Source organism: Camellia sinensis, chromosome 3 (assembly GCF_055761805.1).
Source record: "Camellia sinensis isolate YWXY chromosome 3, ASM5576180v1, whole genome shotgun sequence".
In the NCBI taxonomy this organism is placed as follows: Eukaryota; Viridiplantae; Streptophyta; class Magnoliopsida; order Ericales; family Theaceae; genus Camellia; species Camellia sinensis.
The window spans coordinates 28,808,226-28,829,939 of record NC_138963.1 but is presented as its reverse complement, the minus strand read 5'-3'; the positions used below and the strand labels follow the sequence as shown (position 1 = coordinate 28,829,939).

Sequence of the window (21,714 nt, the reverse complement as noted above, 5' to 3'; positions counted from 1 at the left end):
TGAACATAACAATAAAATGATCTTATTTGCTCAAAATATAAAATGCTTTTATGATGCAATCAAATTCAAAAATACAAACAAGGATGCATAGAAAGGGAGGTGATTTTGATTCTCACATAAATCTATTTTATAATGGAAAGAGATTCTCTCAATCTACTTTACTCAATTTGACACATTACATGCGTCTTATTTTGATTTTTCAAATTAATTGTCTTGTGTGTTTTTAAAATATTTTTTTAATAATTATAAATATATAAAATTATTATAAAAATTAGATTTACACATTATCTAAAAAAATATAATAAAATCATATAATTATGAATATTGAATCAATTTACATTTTTATAAACAATTTACCTAAAATTCACAAAATAAATGACTTAAATCATTAAAAATAAAATTCCCCAAAATCAAGGGTCAGATTTATTTTCAGTGTTGCTATAAATCTATAAATTATACTTTTAATTTATCTAAAATTTTTAATATGTACATATGGATCATACAATACATGCCTTCAATCTCCATTGCACACATGTGTTCTGGGCAAATAAATTTGGACTTATTTTCTAGTTTTTAGGCTAACTAATTATTTTTCAGAAAACATCGAACAATGAAAATTTGCGAAGAATTTTATTGTAAAAAATGATATGTGATTTAAATTAATTTAGTGAAACCTACACTTCACACAAATCTCAATCACACATTGCTTTTTTTGGATATTTTTCTAATTAAATTTTTTGCATTCATAGTATTGTTGCTTATTTTTTATTTTTTATTTTTAAAAAAAATCTACAGTTTGACCTTGTAACAAAATAAAATTGAGTTTTTAATTTTGTCAATTTACATCCTAATCTTTTGATTTATTTTCCATCTAAACTATCCACATATTTTCCTAAATTAAAACTGAAAGAAAAATGATATTTTAGATATTTTTCAAGTTTAATAATTAAAAAATATATATTTTTATTAATTTTAATTAGCGAAAACAAACAAATAATTTGAATTGAAAATAAATTTAAATTTTATTACAATTCCTGAGAACCAATTAGCGTGTTTGGTTTTAGTTTTTTGAATTCAATTTTTTGAAAATTGAATTTTTTGTTTTTCGTATTTTTTTTTTGTTTTGAGTGAATATTTTCAAAATTTTAAGTAATATTTTATTTTTTTAAATGCACTTTACTTAGATGTATCTAAATAGTAAAATATTTATGAAAAAATATTTTAAAAAATTAATAAATACATAAAATATGAAAAATACACTGAATTTTTTTATATTTTTTAAATTTAGTGAATTTGTTAGGGTTTTTGTTCACAAATATTATACTTTTTAAATGTATTTATGTTAGGTGTGTCTAAAAATAAAAATAAAAAATTACTTAAAATATTTAAAAAAATTCAGTGAAAACAAAAAAAATACAAAAAACGAAAAAATAAAATTTTTTCTTAAAAGTAAATTATGAAAACTGAAACCAAACATAGTGAATTTTATTTTATTTTTGTAATTTCCTTTTATTTTTTTGGATAATGTTTGAGAGCTCGAAACATTGCCCCCCCGAATCCCCCTAATGTCCAAAACGACGTCGTTTTGGGCATTAGGCTTTTTTTTTCTTTTTTTCTTTTTTTTCTTCCATTTTCGACCATTTTCGATCTGAAACGTGCACACACACACAGAGGCCGCTGCATTCCAGCCGATCCGTCGATCGTCGCAGCTCTGCCGATCGTCGGTCCGCTGTCTGCCTCCGCCGCCGCCGTCTGCCTCTGCTTCTTCTTCTTTCCTTCTTCTTCTCGATCTTCTTCCCTTCGTCTGCTTCTTCTTCTCTGATTGAACCAAAAATGGCGTCATTTTTAGTTTCGGGGGATTAGGGGGGCAATGTTTCGAGTTACGTAGCACGGTCCTATTTTTTTTACATTCTATCTATTGAATCTATGGGCCCATTTTATAACTACAAATTAGGCAACGTGGACCAATGAAAGGTGCTCATAGAGCTGTCTACCGTCTTTTTGTATACATCTCAATGAAGCCGGGAACATCAAATTTTAATTTAAAAACCAAAAAATCATTAAAAATTTAACAAGTTATACCCAATCAAAAAAGAATGGGTCAAAAGGGGTGAGGGGTAAAAGGGTCCAATCTTTATTCATATATATATATATATATATAAAAAGATAACTTATGTATATGCCAAACAAAGAAAACAATCTTTCTGGGGTTAACTTTCTATTATAGCAGCAATAACACTTTCCTGCCAAAAATCTCGAATCTTGATAACCAATCTTGTCAAATTAAGTTCGTGATTCAAACCCAACTCAACGTTGGACTGTTGAGAGAAAGAAAGGTATGAAAGCTCAATCCTTTTTCTCTTTCTCTTGCTTATCCACCACGTTATTGCTTTTTCTTTTTGTTCTTTGTTAATGTTTGAAATGGTTTTAAATTAGAACAGAAACTGTGTAATCTTGATGTTCAAATGAACTGTTAACTCTCTCAAGCAAATGGGTTTCTGTAGTTTTGTGTCTGTAAATTTGTTATCAGAGAGGTATTGTTCTTGCTTCAGTATCTATTACCATTTCTATTATTTGTATGGTTTTTCATATTTGTTTGTCTTTGGTTGAAATTATTGTTTTTCCTCTGTTCTTTGTTAATGTTCTGAAGTGGGTTTGATTTGGAACTGAAAATTTGTGATTCTTGATGCTCATATGCATTATTGCATAGTTGTCCTTGTCAAGATAATGGGTTTCTGTAATTTGTGTCTGTAAATTTGTAATCAGATTGCGAGTGTTTCTATAATTTATTTGCCTTTTCACATTCTTAGGATGTACTTGGTTTTTGTTGGGTTTGCTTCCCAGTGCCTAGCAATCGAAGAATTCTTTTTATTTTTGTTCTTCTTTAATGTTTTGAAATTGGTTTTGAATTAGAATTGAAATTTTGAGATCTTGATTGATGTTCACATGCATAGTTGACCTATAAAGATAATGTGTTTTTGTAGTTTTGTGGTTGTAAATTTTGTTATTGGGATTGTTCTTGCTTTGGTCTTTATTGTTATTTCTATCATTTTCACATTTTTGCATAGTAGCCTTTCCCTGTTATTTCTATCATTTTCCCAGTTTCACATATAAGCTATATATACTTGAACAATCCAGTGGCAGCTCTTTATAGTGAATGAATTCCGACTTGCTTGAATGGATGGTTAGGAAGCAAGAGTTGGGGGTTTATGTTGAATCCAAAAGCTTTAGACTTGATAGTTGGGGATTTTATAAAAATGCAGGGGACTGCTGTTATCTGTTTTTCTCCCTGGTTGGAAGATGGTTGATGCAAGAAGAGCACAATATTAAATCTGGGTTTAGGGGCATTCTTGTTTCTTCGAGATGAGAATTTGTAGTGTAGAACTGCGAGCCAATTTCTCTCTTTTAAATTATTGGATTTGACTCATTGATTATATCATGTTGGTTAATGTTCAGTAATTAACCAGTATAATGGCAATATAAGTCAAAACACATTCATGAAGAGGTGGTCAAGGAAAGGGGTTGGTTGAAGAAAACTTTTTAGGTGAAATTTTCTAACAAGATGTGATGCTTAAACCTGCTTCCTTATAATAGTGATATAGTTTTTTCCAAATACAAGTCTGCCATCAATTCCCAGGGCGCAACACTGGATAAGTGGTGCAAACTACCAAGCTAGAGTATGGTAGAGGTGGAGGAAATTTCCAGTGGAGCAGTGACGTGTGGAGATCGAAAATTACACCTCTGGCATCTTGTGTAACCTTAGTTGTTAGCTCCAGCCCACATGGAGGAGTTAATGAAGGTTGGCTCCAAGTCAAGAAGTAGGGGGGAAGAGGGCAGGTTGCAGACCAGCTTCTGAAGGTTTAGAGAAGAGAAAAAGTTAGGGAATGAGTTAGACTTCATTTCCTTTTATATTAATAATACTGAGTAATTATAGGAGTGCCACAAGGCATAATATATAGGTCAGCCCATTACACCAATCAAGAGAATAAATAAGAAGAAAACACAATCATTTATTTCCTATTCTAATTTGTTTCCTATTCTAACACTCTCCCTCAAGCTAGTGCGAAGATATCTCTCATGCCCAGCTTGTTGAGAATACCATGAAATGGTTTGCTTCCTAGCATCTTGGCGAGAACATCGGCTAGTTGGTCTCTGGTCTTCACAAATGGAATACACATGATGCCACTAGTGAGTTTTTCCTTGATGAAGTGCCTATCAATCTCCACATGCTTAGTTCTATCATGTTGAATTGGATTATAGTCGTATGGAGTTAGTCTAATGGATTCCCAAGTCTCCCGACAATAGTTTAATCTTTAGTAACTCACATACACCCTGAGCCATAGTCCTGAATTTTGCCTCAGCACTAGATCTAGCCACCACATTATGTTTCTTACTGCGCTATGTGACTAGGTTGCCACCAACAAATGTGCAGTATCCGGAAGTTGATCGTCTGTCAGTGACTGACCCAGCCCAATTTGCATCAGTAAATGTCTCCACACTAAGATGGCCATGTTTTGAGAAATAAAGACCCTTTCCAGGAGAAGATTTTAGGTATCTCAAGATTCTCATAACTGCCTCCAAGTGGGAAGTTATAGGAGCATGCATAAACTGGCTCACCATGCTCACGGCAATGGCAATATCTAGACGTGAGTGGGATAAGTATATAAGTTTGCCCACTAGTCTCTAGTATCTCCCCTTGTCCACTGGATCTCCCTCTTGATCCTCACTCAGTTTCTGGCCCAGTTCTAGAGGTGTATCACATGGTTTACCTCCAAGCATTCCAGTTTCCTTTAGCAAGTCAAGTACATACTTTCTCTGGCATATGAAGATGTCATCCTTGGACCGGGTTACTTCAATGCCCAAAAAATACTTCAAATAGCCTAAGTCTTTGACTTCAAACTCTTTTGCTAAGTATTCTTTCAAACGAGGAAATCTCCTTAACATCATTTCCTGTCAGAACAATATCATCAACATAGACAATAAGAGCTGTAGTCTTACTATGTGAGGAGTGTTTCATAAACAAAGTGTGATCAGCTTGACTTTGCTTGAACCCATATTTCAACATAGCTTGAGCAAACCTTTCAAACCAAGTCCTAGGAAATTGCTTTAGCCCATAAAGTGACTTTTGGAGTGTGCATGCTTTATCGTTGGATTAGCACCTACAAAATCAGGAGGAATATCTATATAGACCTTTTCTGCTAGGTCTTCATGAAGGAATGCATTCTTCACATTAAACTGATGAAGTAACCAATCCAAATTTGCAGCAAGAGAGTAAGATTTTCACAGAATTCATCTTAGCAACTAGTTCAAATGTCTCCTGGTAATCCACCTCATAAGTCTGAGTGAAGCCCTTAGCAACCAGTCTTACTTTGTATCATTCTATGGAACCATCTGCTTGTGTTTTACCGTGCACACCCACTTACACCCAACTAGATTTTTGCCTTTAGGTAATTTCACTAACTCCCAATTGCCACTCTTGCTGAGAGCTCTTATCTCTTCCATCATGACATGTTTCCATTCAGGAATAGAGAGAGTATCCTAAAAATTGTTAGGTAGACTCACAGAAGACACTTTAGACAGAAAAGCTTTATATGAGGAAGAAAGATGAGAATAAGAGACATGATTGCTAATAGGATGTTAAGTACATGATCTAACCCCTTTCTATTAGCAATAGGAACATCTAGATCTGAAAAATCAAGAATAGAAGCACTAAAATCAGAATTACCAGGACTCTCCAGATTGGGGGGTGACTTTGGACGCTCATCCGGAGAAGAAGTTGGCAGTAGAGGAAGGAAAGTAGGCTCTTGCTGTAAGCTTTCTGAATGTTTTCTGTGTATTCAACTTGTCATCTTACTACAAGAATACATTGGTTTATATAACAATCTAACCCTAGAACAAAAAAAGGAAATACGACTTATTTTAATATACAAAATATATATACTACTATTTATACATAAAATTCCTAATATATTCTTACTCCCCTGCTCAAACTCAAGGTGTTTTAGCAGAAAACACTGAGAGTTTGCCAAGAAAAAACTGAAACCGAGCAGTGGTGTGAGTCTTAGTGAAGAAGTCAGCAAGTTGCAGAGCCGAAGAGATGAAAAGAAGTGAAATAGTGCCAGACTGCAGATGCTGATGGGCAAAGTGACAATCAATCTCAATATGCTTCGTTCGCTCATGGAAGACAGTGTTATGGGTAATCTGAATAGCACTACGGTTGTCGTAATAGAGAGAGGTCGGAGAAGACTGAGGGACACCTAAATCAGAGAGAAGACAACGAAGCAAAACAATCTCTGCAGTAGCATGAGCCATAGCACGGTACTCAGCTTCGGCAGTAGAGCGAGCAACAACAGTTTGTTTCTTGCTTTTCTAAGAGATCAAGGAATTGCCAAGAAATATACAGAAACCAGACGTGGACTTGCGATCAGTAACATCACCAGCCCAATCAAAATCAGCATAGGCCACTAAATCCAGATGGGAAGTAGAGGATAATAGTAAACCCTGAAATACACTACTGCGGAGATAGCGAAGAATCCGAACCAATGTAGCCCAATGTGTGGAGCGAGGAGCAGAAACAAACTGGCTAACCACATGAACATCATAGGCAAGATCGGGACGAGTAACCGTCAGATAAACTAAACAACCCACAAGCTTGCGATATAAAGTGGGATCATCCAGAGGGATACCATCAGTAGAGTTGAGCTTCACATTAAGCTCAATAGGTGTATTAGAAACCTTAGTATCGCTAAGACCAACACGATGAATGACCTCATTAGCATACTTAGCTTCAGACAGAAAATAGTCCTTTGGAGAAAAAGTAACCACAATACCAAGAAAATACCGCGATGGACCAAAATCTTTCATTTCAAAGCTGCGGAAGAGATGCTGCTTGACCTCAGAGATAGCAGAAGAGTCAGAGCCAGTGATGATCATATCATTCACATAGAGTAAGAGAGCAACAAAACCAGCGGGCTACGTCTCAGAAACAAACAAAGTCGGAAGCAGAAGAATGAAACTCAAGCTCAGTAACAGCAGTCTGAAAGCGATTATACTAAGCACGAGGAGATTGCTTCAAACCATACAGAGCATGCCGAAGACGACAAAACTGTCCAGAGGAATGGTGAAGGCCAGGGGGAGGATGCATGTAAACCTCCTCAGCGAGATGACCATTAAGAAAAACATTCTTAACATCCATTTGATAAAAAGGCCAATGGCGAATAGCTACGACAGATATCAAAGTACGGATAGTAGTCATATTGGTAACAGGGGCAAATGTTTCTTCATAATCAATACTATACTCCTGTGAAAAACCCTTGGCAACTAGACGAGCTTTGTAGCGCTTAAGAGAACTATCAGAATGAGTCTTGACTTTGTAGACCCATTTGCAACCAACCAGATTCTTGCCAGCAGGCAAAGGAACCAACTCCCAAGTACTAGTTTTTTGTAAAGCAGACAACTCATCCTCCATAGCTTGAACTTAATGAGGATTCTGATAGGCCTCCTTGTAAGACTGAGGTTCTAAAAAATAGTGAATAGCAGACAAAAAAGTACAATAGGAAACAGAAAAATATGTATTAGACTAACCCAACCTGTTTGGAGGATAACGCGCTCGAGTAGGATATCGATGTGTAGCAGGATCAGAGTCGTCAGAAGTAGGAGGATCAATAGCAGGGGTAGAGACAACTAGTAGAGGAGGAGCCTTGCGACGAGAATAAACTAACAACGGAGGAGGAGAAAAAACCGAAGGAGAAGTAGCCAGAGGTGAAGCAGGAGGAGAAGATGGAAGCTCAGGAGGAACTATGGAGATGTACTCATCAGACGGAATCTCAAAAGGAAACGGATCACTATGAACCAAATCCTCTTTGAAAACTGGGGCGGTGAGAGGAGGAAGCTGAAAGTAAGGTAGACGTTCGAGAAAGGCAACATGGCGGGAGACATAAAGATGACGGGAAATGGAGTCATAACAACGATAACCTTTCTTAGTGAGACTATAACCTAAAAAGACATATAAGACAGATCGGACACTAAGTTTGGTCATATTTTTACGGGGTAAAAGGACAAAACAAGTAGATCCAAACACACGAAGGAGAGAGTAATTGGGAAGTTGAGAAAACAGAGCCTCATAAGGAGACCAACCAGAAAGAAGGGGGGTAAGCATACGGTTGAGAAGAAAAACAGTAGTAAGAACTACCTCACCCCAAAATGGAGCCGGAATGGAGGCAGAGAGAAGGAGAGATCTAGCTGTTTCAAGGAAATAGCGGTGTTTATGCTCGGCTCGACCATTTTGGGCAGGTGTATCAGTACAAGAAGTTTGGTGAATGGTACCCAATTTGGTCAAATATTAATAGAATTCAGTTTTACAGTATTCCCCACCCAAGTTAGACCGTAACAATTTAATAGTAGACCCAAACTGTGTAGTGGCCATAGACTATAAAGTACGGTATATCTGGTAGAAGTCAGATTTATGAGTCATAAGATAAACCCAAGCGTTACGCGTGCAGTCATCAACAAATGACACATAATAGGCAAAATTCCCTTTGGTAAGAATAGGAGAAGGGCCCTAAATATTAGTATGAACTAAAGAAAATGGTGTATCAGATATAGAAGTACTTTTATGAAAAGGTAAGGCTGTCATTTTGGCAAGTTTACAACCCCGACATTCAGTAAGTTCACTAGGAGAAACTTTACCCAATATATCAGACTGAACTAAAGACCGTAAGCGATCAGCAGACAAATGCCCTAATATAGAATGCCACAAGTAGAAAGGACTAGACAGAGAATCTAATTGAAAAGAGAAAAAGGCAGTCAGAGAGGTTGTCATAGGCAGATGCAAGCTCTTTACCACATAGAGGTCTCTAACTCTACGACTAGTCCCAATCGGCTGCTTAGACATCCGATCCTGCACAGAACAGATAGAAGAAGAAAAGATAACATCAAAACCAAAGGCATCAAGTTGACTGATAGATAATAAACTGACAGATAACTGAGGAACATAAATGATAGACAGAATGGAGATAGCAGACATAACAGACGGTAGGACAGACCAAACAGATACAACAGACATACTAGACCCATTAGCAGCATTGACAGTGATAGGAAAGAGGGGAGGAGTACAATTTTGAAGTAAAAAGAGATGGGGAGTCATATGATGAGAGGTATCAGAGTCAAAAATCTAAACAGACGAAGAAATACCTAAAGAAGACCCAAGCAAACTTGAATGAAAAGAGGAAACAATGGCGGCAGCCGGGGATGGCTGGGAGGTAGACAATATATGTTGAAGTTGACTAATTTAAGCAATCAAGGAAGCCAAGTCAGGATCTGGAGCCGGAGTAGATGCAGTATACATAGCAGGAGGAGCCCATAAGTGGTTCTGAGATCGCTGAAAAGATGAGGCAGACAGATGTCCCTTCTTGGGACAGTGGTACTTCTAATGGCCCCTCTGATGGCAGAAGGCACACTCTTCAAAAGCCAGAGACATTGTAATAACCAGAAAACTGAGGGGTTCCCGTGCAATCAAACAAAATAGCCAAACAAGGGGTTTAAGTGTAATAATCGAAATTTGAGGGGTTAAACTATAATAATAAGGAACTTGTTAATTTCAGAACCAAGTGGATCAACTTCGAACCACACAAAGAGAAAGAAAGAGAGAGACAAGAGTCGAAGTCGACTTTGGAGCGGCCGGCACAGTGCAAAGGGTCTAAATCGAAGCCGATCAAGAGGAACAAGGACAGACAGCTCTTCGATCATGCGAATCGAAGCAGGAGAGAACCAACGATGACGACGACTCAACTTCACGAGTTCAGTGACAGATCACGAACTAGAGGCTAGGGTTTTCGCGAATGACCTGTGAAATAGAGAACCTAAGAGACGAACTAGATGACCAGACGAAGGACAACTTAGGACCTTCGCTCAAACCAGACAAACACAGAAGAAGAAGAGGGAGTCACGACTTGTGACTCAGAGAAATAAAACCAGAGTGTTGATTTCCGAGAGACAATGGACAGCTTCTAGGGTTTCGGTTCAGAGTGGCTCTGATACCATGTAAGCTTTCTTAATGTTTTCTGTATATTCAACTTGTCATCTTAATACAAGAATACATTGGTTTATATAACAATCTAACCCTAGAACAAAAAATGGAAATACGACTTATTTCAATATACAAAATATATATACTACCATTTATACATAAAATCCCTAATATATTCTCACACTTGCATCCAGGTGACTTGCTGTCTATCCTTGTCTCTGATATAAACTTTGTATGCTTCCTTTTTCTCAACTACTGCTGGCTCATCATCCTCTATCTGATCAACCATTGGCGGAAGTGGAACAGGAATCTCTTCACACCAAGGCACCCCTTGAAGGGATGACTGGGAGATTGGGAGGGTCGGAAAGTAAGGCTAAGACTCAAAGAAAGCGACATTCAAGGAGACAAACCATTTGTGAGTGGGAGGATGATTACACTTATAACCCTTTTTGGTGGCAGAATAACCCAGAAAAATACACTTAACAGACCTAAGATCCAATTTACCACGAATGGGTGAATGATTATAGACAAAGCAAACACAGCCACAAGTCTTAGGAGGAATGGAGAATCCGGAAGGGGTAGACCCGAACAAAACTTGAAGAGGTGTTTGTTTTTGAGGGGTAGCCCGGTGGTGTTTGTTTTTAAAATAAGCGGCAGTGAGAACCGCTTCCCCCCAATAGGATCGAGGAACCTGCATCTCAAAGGATAGACAATGGGCGACATCAAGAAGTTGGCGATTTTTGCGTTCGGTAACACCATTTTGTTGAGGTGTATTAGTGCATGAAGTCTGGTGAATAATGCCATGAGTGACGAAGTAAGTTGCAAGACCAGAGTCAATATATTTCCCCCCATTATCAGAATGTAGAATTTTGATAATCCCCCCAAACTGAGTACAAACCATTTTATGTAAGTTTTGAAACACAGAAAATACCTCACTTTTGTCTTTCATCAAACAGACCCAAGTGGCCTTGGAACAATCATCTATGAAGGTAACAAACTATTTTTGACCGGTTAAAGACACAAAACAGGATGGACCCCATACATCAGAATGAATCAAAGAAAATGGTACTAAACTTTTATTAATAAAAGGAGCAAAAGAGGTTTTGTGTTGTTTTCCAAATTGACAAGACTCACATTGAAAATCTGACACATTATTTTTCTCAAAAACAAAAAGAGGGATGTCCTAAGCGACGATGCCATAGCCAAATGTCTTCCTTGGTGGAGGGTAACTGAATAGATGAATGAGTCAGCCTGTCTGTCTGATCCAGAATGTAGAGTCCATGTTCCTCTCTATCACTGCCAATCCTCTTCCTCGTGATAAGGTCCTGAAAAAGACAATGATCAGGAAAAAAAATATTACGCTACAATTTAAGTCACGGGTAATACAACTCAAAGATAAAAGATTACCCTGAAATTGGGAACATAGAGGACAGAAGACAAAAGAAGGGAAGAGGTGGCATGAATTAAACCTTTCTCTGACACAGACGAAATGGTACCATCAGCAATACGCAATTTTTCTTGACCTGAGGAGGGGTTATACTTTGAAAATAAATTAGAGGAGCCAAACATATGGTCGGAAGCACCAGAATCAATAATCCATGGGACAGTCGTATGAGATAGCAATGCACATGTAGAGGAAGTCAAGTTACTTGAATTGGCAAAGGAAGAAGAGGGTGCAGTTGTAGCAGAAGTAGAGGCTCAACGATCTAGCAAGTGGCGAAGAACAATCTCAAAATCCGAGGCAGAGAACCCTGAGACATCAGTAGCGGAGGAGACAACTAGAGATGCAGATGGTGGCTTAACAGTGTTTGAAAGATGGGCTTGTGCATTGGCTCCGCGGCCTTGAGTACCAAACCGACCGCCTCGAGGGCCAGGACGGTCACCTCGGCCACCAGAGGGAGTTCCATGTAGCTTTCAACAAGTCTTACGTGTGTGGCGAGGTCGACGACAATAGTCACAGTAAAGATTATCCTTCTTAGAGGAAGGATGAGAACCACGAGGCACACAATCACCATCGCTAGAGGGTGCAGAAACCAAGGCCGAGCGATCAGTAGTAGCAAAGGAAGTATCGCAGAACGGCGACTCTCCTCATTCTGCACAAAAGTAAAGGCTTCCTGGAGAGAAGGAAGCACATCCATGCTAAGTACTCTACTCCGAACCGGATCATACTCCACATTTAGGCCTTCCAAGAACTTGAAGACCCGCTTTTGCGCCACAAACTTCCGATAACCAGCAAAATCAGTGGGATAGACAGGCTTGTAATCTTGAAGGTGATCAAGTCGCTTCCACCCATTGCTAAGGAAGGTAAAATACTGAAGGATAGTCTACTCACCATGTACTGACCTTTCAATGGAGCGACGTAACTCGAAAGTTTGTTAGAAGTTACCCTTCTTGGAGTAAGTAGTTGCTACGGCCTCCCAAATATCCTGGGCAGTGTCCATAGATAAGTAGCCCTCTCCAATCTTTGGAACCATAGAATGGATCAACTAGTCTATAATCAGAGAATTAGTGATCTCCCACTGGTCATAATAAGGGTCGGTGATACTAGGTGTCTAAACTCGCCCATCAACATATCCCATCTTCCCCTTACTCTTTAAGAAAATAGTCAAACTCTGCGACCACGCTAGGTAATTCTGACCATTGAATAGAGAGGTGGTGATTTTAAGGCCAGTGTGGAGGTTATCAATCATAGTGGAAGGGATAACAAAACTCTCACCCTGAGATGGCTGAGAAGTAGTAGATTCACTGGTCAAATCCGCCATGGAGACTCTACTAATTATTCCTCAAACACGATGCCAATCACAAACCCGGAAGATGAGAGTGGGGTAACAAGCACAACAGTAACAATAAAACTATAAAAGCATAAAGGAGGGAGAATCCAGTGTGGTTTTGTTTCTGGACTGTTTTTACATCACCAGAGTGTTTTTTTTTTTTTTGGTCTGCTTCATTACTGTTTATAATTGTTTATAACATCAGGCGACTGTGTATAACATCACCAGAAGACTAAGTAAAAGACGTATTACATCACCAGAGGACTTCGAAGGGCAGCGACCACCTCAGGCGAGACTGCGAAGAGTAGCGACCACTCTAGTCGACCCTAGAGGGCCAGACGACTTCGACCAGACCAGCAAGAAGGCTGGTTGGCCCCCTGGGAACCCTCAGTAGTGGCTGGAGAGGCCTACCAGGGGAGAGAGAAGCCTGGGTGATGGTTGTCGAAGGGAGAGAAGGGACGGGGAGACCTGGGTAGAGGTTGTTAGGGTTAGACGAGGCTAGGAGACTTGTTTGGGGCTGTCGTCTGGTTTATAGGAGAGAGGAGATCACCTGTAGTGATGGGTAATAGAGAAGGAGAGTTGGCTAGGGCATGGCTCTGATCCCATGAAGATTTAGAGAAGAGAAAGAGTTAGGGAATGAGTTAGACTTCATTCCTTTTTATATTAATAATACTAAGTAATTACAGGAGTGCCATAAGGCATAATATATGGGCCAGCCCATTACACCAATCAAGGGAATAAATAAGAAGAAAAAACAATCACATATTTCCTATTCTAACTTGTTTCCTATTCTAACAGCTTCAATAACTCTTTTTCCTTAACTCTGTTTCCCTCTCCCCGTGTATATATAGAGGCTGAGAGGAAGAGAAGAAAAAAAGACAATGGCAACACAAAGTGTGTGTTTGTGTATTATGAGTCAGAGAGGGTGCTATAGAGAGAGTGAGATGTGAGTAATCTCTTGTGTTATTGTTTGTGATTGCTTATTGGTGTGCCAAACAGATTACCTGATCTTAACATTAGTTAGGTTAGGATAATCAGTGTTGAGGAAGGGCCCACCTTTCCCAATATTTCCCCAAAATGGATTTGTTAGGCTAACCAGTCTCACTTGCCTAGGATTTTGAGGCAACTGAGGTAGGTAGCCATCACTTGACCATGTACTAGTTAATGAATCATTGAGGAATAAACACCTCCTGTAATTTTGCTTCAACCACTGGGTGCTTAATATCTTGTCTTGCTTTTTATCATGAGTCACAGGATTCCCTTGAAATGCCCCTTGGATCTAACCACAATATAACAAGAACAAATTTCCTCAATTTGAATGTTATTGTAAGCAGATGATCAGCTTGTTTCTTTGGCTTGGTCTCATGCAATAAGGCTCAGAAACAGCCTTAGTGAGGATATGAGGTTCAAGTTGAAGAAGATAGAACCAGGGGAAGAACAAAAAGAGCACATGTTTCTGTGAGGAAAACATGGTGATCATGAGACGTGAGCCTAGGTAAATCAAATGGATGAGGAAAAATCCACATACTAATTTTTTGTTGAGTTACAGCTTCAAATACTCCTTAGTATACCCAGACTTGTATTTCTGATTGATAACTTTTATGCAGAAACTAGGTTGCCCTTGGGTTTCTTGTTAGTATATGGCAACCAATTCCAAGTGGAATGCATGTTCAATGAAATGTGGTGTTAGATGGGATCTTTAAGGAATTTGCTATTAATACGTGCCATCCAAAGGTCAGGAGAACTAGGTTTTGGCACTGATTGATTACAAGCATTAGTAATGGGGAATTGTTCCCTTTTTTGTTTACAATTTAGTTTTTATCAGTCTTTAATTGATGGATCTTCTAGCATGTAATTATCTAAGATTGTTACTTTTCCTGCTTTGTAAAATTATGGGCTTACGCTGATGTTGCTTCTTGCACTGGAAATACCTCTCTAATTTGCTTTTTGTACAAATATGCTGTTTGTAGTGTGGGTAAAGGCGATGGTCAAGAAGATGGATGTCAATGAAAGCAATTCTCATTCTCATGAAAGCAAGCATTCAATAGGTTCGGAAAATGGAAAGGAAGACAAGAAATCCACTGAAAAGGATATTCATGATCCTGTCTTCATAAACCATGGTTTGTCCCATGAAATCAATGGAAGCAATTCTCATTCCCATGAAATCAAGCCTTCAAGAGATTCCAAGAATCGAAATGAAGGAAAGAAATCCACTGAAAAGGATAGTCATGATCTTGTCTTTATAAACCATGGTTTGTCCCTCGTAAAATCTCTCTATTTGTTTCCCCTTATATACTCTTTTTGGTTGTTCATAATATCTTGAAACCCAATACGTTTCTTCACAACTACAGCCAGCCTTCCATCATACAAATGACCTATTTGTCATATTTAGAAGGATTCTGGGCAGTAATGAAAACTTGGATTTCACTTTAGTTTTGAACAGTTCATACTTAATTTACATTAAACCTTACATGCACAACAGTCTCATGCTGGACCTGTATTTTTATTTTTTTAATAATTCATACTGGACCTTCTTTAGGGCAAGATTCTTTGATTTTGGAATTAGGGTCTGATTTCTATGTCAGCATCTTCATATCCCATCAAATCTGTGATTTTCAGTGATTGTCTGTAGCTCTGTGCTGCATTAGATTCTACTCACCATGCTCATATTGTTTAGCACATCATTTTCCCTATTTCTAATCCTTTGTCTCATGAGTTCTCTCTATCATTACTGAGAAATCAGCTTTCAATAATGACAGTCCTATGGAAGAGATTGAAATTTGTAAAATGTTGTCTTAAAACTTTAGTTCTGAGTTGTTATATTTTGTAATTTTTCTCTGCATATTCTAAAATACTACAAATGCTATGGTAAGCTCGATAGATAAGTACTTATTCTTATTGTTATATAATATATATCCTGGAAGTGATGAATTATGGGGGCCATTTGTGGAATCTAAAATTTGGCAAGCTAATTTTTAAGATGGTGGGAGTGGTGACCTCAACTCCATCAATCCTAGCTATCAATCCCATACTGGCCAGCATGCTGTGTTTGCCATATGTTCAAGCCTGGTTCGGTGTTTTCTGCACTGTTTACAATGAAAGGCAAACAGTCTGGTATGCACTAGAACAGCCTTGAATGACTTGTAAATTGGCTGAAATAGCCCGGTACTGGCTGCTACGTCTGGGACAGCCTGAAAAATTATCCGGAATGGAATTGGTTCTTCTTTGTACCATTTTCTTACCGTAAATATGTAACGGGATTGACAGTGATGATGATTAAAAGCACATAGATAGAGAAGTTCAAGTGGTATAAAAGATGCATAAGTTTGTAATATCAGGCAAAAAATTCATGATGATATCCTTTATGCTTTAAAATTTGCTACCCTGGTTGGTTTGCTTGAATGGAGGAGGGTAATTTGTGGGCATAGTATTTTCTAATTGAGAAGCTGGAAGCTTCTTTTACTTTCATTTTATTTATTCACTACTTTATTATTTTTATTGATAGTCCTATTGTCCCTGAATCCTGATACAGGAGCATCACATCTATACTTCTAATAACCATTCATTTCATGTTGCTAGATAACAAGATGGATACAAGTTTATTCAACAATACACAAGGACATTAATAAAATTTTAGCTCCATATTTGAAAGAAACTATCTTAAATTAAGCCACAATGGTGTATTATTAATGCCAAGGATGAGGTGTGCATGGTAGTGATGGTGTTAATAGTATGGCTTTAAAGTATTAGGGAAACTTCTTCAAGCCAACAATGTAGGATTGCCCTAGTTATGAAGTCAGGCTATATGGCATCTCTTCAGAAAATGTATTTGTATTTGTGCCATAGAAATGAGAAGACTCTGAAACCGTTTTCCATACCACCATTTTCGTTTTTCTCTTTTGATCAGTATATAACTTGGGATTTAGGATTTAGCACAAGTATTCTCTCTCTGTCTCTCTCGCTTTCTCTGTGTGTGTGTTTGAAAATGAGTAATCTTGTTCTGAAAATAGTGTGGATGGCCTTACCATGCAGCTGAGTTAGCTTGGCACCAGAGCAGAAAAGCATGGATTGGTGATCGATCTCGTGAATCTCAAAGAGTGCCTAGGGAACCAATTATGAGGTATGTGCTTCATTTGACCTTTTCCAAATTTTTACTGGTATGTTAGTGATATAAAAAACAAGGGCATCAATTTATTGGCAATGGTTAATTTAAACCTTTTGATGTTTTTAAATTCCTACAGATATTTGGTGATCAGATATCTAGCAATAATTTTGAACTGAATTTTGCTGGGAATTTTGTACTTTCTAGTGGTTGGTTGCTGGAACGTTAATCTCAGCAGAATAATATGGTGAATGAATACATTTTGAATCCCTTTTCGGGCTTGGAAGAATGAATATATATATTTGGAGTAGAATGAATTATATCTTTAAAAGTAGATTATATATTGAATTGAGAATGTCTGGGGTTCCTATTTTTTTTCTTTATTAGTAAAAACATTTAATTAAAGAAGTGCCTAGGGGACAAAGCTCATGTACACCTGTATAAAGAGAAGCTATACTCCATAAAACTCTGTACTCCATTTTATCCGCAAAATCTGAAAAAACAATCGAGCAAATGGCCATCTCCTTTCGATGGGTTTAACGATATAAATAGATCTTGAGTGGAACTTATTTTCAAATCAGGAAAAAAAGTTCTCACCTTGTTGGAGGAATTAGAAGTGTCTGCTTGGTATGATGCTTGCACATTATATTTAAGTTGTCACTAGTAGTTTTTCCGACATTGGAGTAGTGAAAATTTTCTTTGAACAATATTATGTATAGTTATGTATTTTGGAAACCAAAATGATTCTCTGCATCTCCCCGTGAGTTTTTTTTTTTCTTTTGCCCTACTTGTTTCCTAGATATTTTGTGCTTACCTTATGTTAAACAAGTTGCACTAGTGGACATGGACTAACAAGGTTAAGAACGGCTCTCTAACAACCAGATAATAAGGTGATGCAACATTCACTTCAGCTATTTTAAATATTGAGGATATGTTATTAACGTCCCTAGGGTTTTTGTTTCTGACAGTCATTACTGAACTCTGCTTCTGGGTGGTGGCAATAACAACTTACCTGGAATTCACTTCGGACTTTAAAATCATAATTTGATGTACAAATAAATGGTCCTTTTAGCTTTTTGTAAATAGTCAAAGCCACCCAAGTGGGACATAAACTGATTCTGATATCATAACTTAAGGGAGGTCGGTTATTTGAAGGAGATGATGATAGTGATGCTATCAAAATCTCTATTAGTACGTGTATAATACATATGCCTGTTGTGCGGTCATGCTAAATTTTAGTTACGAATTATTTATTTATTTATTTATATTTTTTTAAATAATGAAACTGATCTTGAAATCGTCTCTTGCAGCTGGAACACGAGTTATGAGGATCTACTTTTATCTAGTGAACCTTTCCAACAGCCAATCGCTTTAGCTGTAAGTTCTCATAAACGCCATTTCCTAATAATTTCATTTTCGAGGTATTGCTGATGTTTTCTTACTCTCCCTCTCCGTTTTTATGTATGGTTTCTGCAGGAGATGGTGGATTTTCTAGTTGACATTTGGCATGAAGAAGGGCTTTACGACTAGAAATTGAGATAATATTTCCATTTTGTTTGGGAAGTTTTACAAAGAAATAAACTCGTGCAACATGCGGCCAATAACCCTATAAATGATTGAATCATAGTAGTATAGTTCATTCTCTTGATCTTGATTGTATAAACCTGAATAGCTACACTGAAAATTTACTGAAGTTGTTTTAACTCTGTTGCCCCTAACACAGCCAAAACATAAAAAACAAGTTGTGTAACATTTCTTCTCTCTGTGATCTTTATGTGTTATTGATACAATTAGTTTTTTTTTAAAATGTTTAGTAAGTAAAATTATCTGTATCGTCTTTTTTTTTTTTTTTTTTGTGGCAATAAAAACGTCAGTATTGTTTGAGAAAAACAATGTTAATGTTCATTTACTCAAAAATTGTGGTCATGGTTCGAAATGTTATTCAAACAAGGATATTGAGGTCAATAGTCAAAGCTAAATTTGTAATTTGTTAGTTGTCATGGGATTCTCTATCTAAAAAACTCATCATGCACTTGGTTTTTAAAAGAAAAAAAAGTTGGTTTTTAAAAGTCTAAGCCAATGAGGTTTGACAACAAAATTTTTAATAATTGTTTTTTGCCCTTTTATGGAAGATTTTTTTTGTTAGGTTTTTCACAAAAAAAAAATAAAAATAAAAATTGTCAATAAAATGACTATATTATCCTTCTAGTGTTGTTAAGCCTTGTTAACATAACATTGAGTAATTTCTCAAAATATGAAGGATAAAATTATATTTTAACAATTCTTCTAAGTAACTTTTATTTATTTATTTATTGAGAGGTCTTTTAGCCAAACAAAATATGTTTTTAATTTCTTGATCTTATCCATTTCATGATATGGGAATTCTAGGAAAAGAAGAGAAATATAGAAAGAAAAATCAGATAAGCTTCTTTGAATTTTCTCAGGCATCCATTTGTTCTTTTTCTAGGGAAAGAGATGGCACGCCACAGATTGATTGTGTTGCTGAATTTGGCTTAAAAAAAAATAAAATTAGGTTTAGATTTTAAGGCAAATTCAACTCAAAGAAACTTGGAAAAATTACCAATAAATTTTATTTTTCCTTCCAAATTACCATCAAGTCCGATTAACATTTAATTTAGACTTCTCAAACGTAGAGCATCTTTATCCAAACTTTGAAAAATTGATATGTCAAATTTTTTTGAAGACTTGGGTGGCATATTGACATATGTCAATTTAACATGAAAAACTCTCTACCTGATATGTTAAATCTGTTATTATATTATTTTTAAAATTTAAACTCTTTTGAGGTCATCCACAGGACAACCACTCAATCATCCTAGGACGACCACCTTGCATGCTTTAATTGGAGACAAAAGAAAAGAAAAAAAAAGAAAGAAAATGTATCAAGGGGTCTTCCTGTCAAATTTGACAAGGAGGGGTGATTCCAAAAGTTACATCAACTTTTGATACATTAGGTAGACTTAATACTTGATGTTAAAATATGATTATTAAAGTGTCATATTAAATTTAAAGTTTTGGGTGAAGGTGCTTTTATTTTTTGTATACCAACATGTGGCATGGTGATGTCGACGTATCAGCCGAGGTGCCACGTGTCCTGGTAGTTGGACCGAGGTTACCTAGGCAAGGCCGAGGTGATCTCCGAAGATATCGGAATCCGAGATAAGCGGATAGGGGACAAGAGTCCTAGAGTAAAAAGAAGACTTTGCTAGGATAAAGATAAAGCTCTTAGGGAGTTTATCTTTATCTCTTAAGGAGTCCAAAGTTGACATTGAATTGGAGTCCATAGAAGTCAAGCTTCTAGTGGGACTTGGATTGAGTAAACTATAAAAGGGAGGCACCCCCGTGGGTCTAAGGTACATAGTTTTATACTCAAGCTTGTGAGTTTAACACTTGATTATCTTTGAGAGATATACTGACTTGATCGTCGGAGTGCCCCCGGGTGGAAGAGCCACCGCCGAAGCCTTTTCTTTCTGTTACAGGTTTGCTGAAGCCATCTATTCTGCCGGTGCTCTCCAGCTGATTACTAGGCGGGCAGTGTGGTCAGAAAATTACTCCCACAATTTGGCGCCGTCTGTGGGAATCTTAGAAGAATAGATGGCCAGTGACGGACAGAGGGACAACGATGGGGGCGACACTCCTGCTGGGAGTGGCAGACCGATTGATCCTAACTTTGAAGGAGACAACCACAACACAGAAACTCATGGCCAGGGCCACGGAGAGAAAGACGTCGGCCAAGAGGGCAACACTTCAAAGAAGACAAACCAAGGCAAGTACTATAACGAAGATAACCTTCAGATATGGAGGGATAGGTGCCTACGGAGGGATGAGGAAGTAAAAGACTTGGCAAACAAGTTGGTGGACCTACAGTCGGTCGTCAACTTCATGATGCAAAATAATGTCATGCAGCCACCATACCCGCTACAGGATACACCGATGCCAGCAACCAATGCCCAGAAAGGAGGAAAAGGGATAATCCCTGTAGTCCCTCAGCACACCAGGAGCGGAAGGCACTCACACCGACCTTCCAGGGAAATCGGACGAGAGGAGCCAAGACAAGAAGAGTCCCGAAGGACACATCGAATAAAGGATCCAGGGCATGAAGAACATCGGCATGTTCAAGGGCAGGCACTCTGCTTTGACACAACCCATGGAGAAAGATCGAAACGGGCCCACCACGAGGCCGAAAGTAGTGCGCCAAAAAGATTGAAGTCCAGAGATAGCCGAGCTCCAGGTAGGAGTAAGGAAGACTTGAGGGACTACTTCAAAAGGAGGCAGCAGAATGTTGAAGCAGAGGTCACTTCCAAAGTTAAGCCGAGAACACCATTCTCGGTGGAACTGGACAAATTTGAAGCACCAAAGAGATTCAGTATGCCGAGGTTCCAAATTTATGATGGTAAGTCAGACCCCAACTTTCATGTTGGACTATACCTGAACTCCATGGCATTATACAGTGGGAACGAGCCGTTGCTCTGCAAAGTATTTCCCTCATCCTTTGGGGAAATTGCATCCGATTGGTTCCATAAGCTACCAAAGGGAAGCGTGAAGACATGGGAAGGCCTGGCCGAGATGTTTGTGGCCAGGTTTGTAACGAACAAACTACAGCCCTTAAAGGTCGACGCCCTGATGGCTTTAAGAATCACCAAGGAAGAAGGCCTTAGGGCCTATGCGAAGAGATACTACGAGGTGTTCAATCGAATACCCGAATGAAACCAAGAAGTGGCGGTCGTATCTTTCAAGAACGGCCTGAAAGATGGCTGTCCACTACGGAAGTCTTTGGTAAAAACATTGCCAAA

At 37.8% G+C, this 21,714-nt stretch overlaps 1 protein-coding gene across 2 annotated transcripts; it reads left to right on the top strand.

The window, feature by feature from the left end:
- The first annotated feature begins 2,073 nt into the window (after nt 1–2,073).
- On the top strand, nt 2,074–18,723 carry LOC114275227 (zinc finger protein). 2 transcript variants are annotated; one of them, XM_082919417.1, is made up of 6 exons: nt 2,174–2,336; nt 14,769–15,050; nt 16,831–16,918; nt 18,211–18,277; nt 18,377–18,437; nt 18,521–18,723. In XM_082919417.1, the coding sequence occupies exons 2-5, from the start codon at nt 14,783–14,785 to the stop codon at nt 18,428–18,430; spliced, it is 477 nt and encodes a 158-aa protein (XP_082775543.1). In that variant the 5' UTR covers nt 2,174–2,336; nt 14,769–14,782; the 3' UTR covers nt 18,431–18,437; nt 18,521–18,723. The 2 variants fall into 2 exon arrangements, with proteins under 2 accessions (XP_082775542.1, XP_082775543.1); XM_082919416.1 differs by having other exon boundaries at nt 2,074–2,336; nt 18,377–18,723.
- Nucleotides 18,724–21,714: the final 2,991 nt, after the last annotated feature.

Excerpts from the sequence above, each read along its gene's own strand:
- LOC114275227 (XM_082919416.1), top strand. The coding sequence starts at position 14,783 with ATGGTCAAGAAGATGGATGTCAATGAAAGCAATTCTCATTCTCATGAA. Across the intron at positions 15,051-16,830 it reads TCTTGTCTTTATAAACCATG|CTGAGTTAGCTTGGCACCAG; the intron begins GTTTGTCCCTCG and ends CTTACCATGCAG. Across the intron at positions 18,278-18,376 it reads AACAGCCAATCGCTTTAGCT|GAGATGGTGGATTTTCTAGT; the intron begins GTAAGTTCTCAT and ends TGGTTTCTGCAG.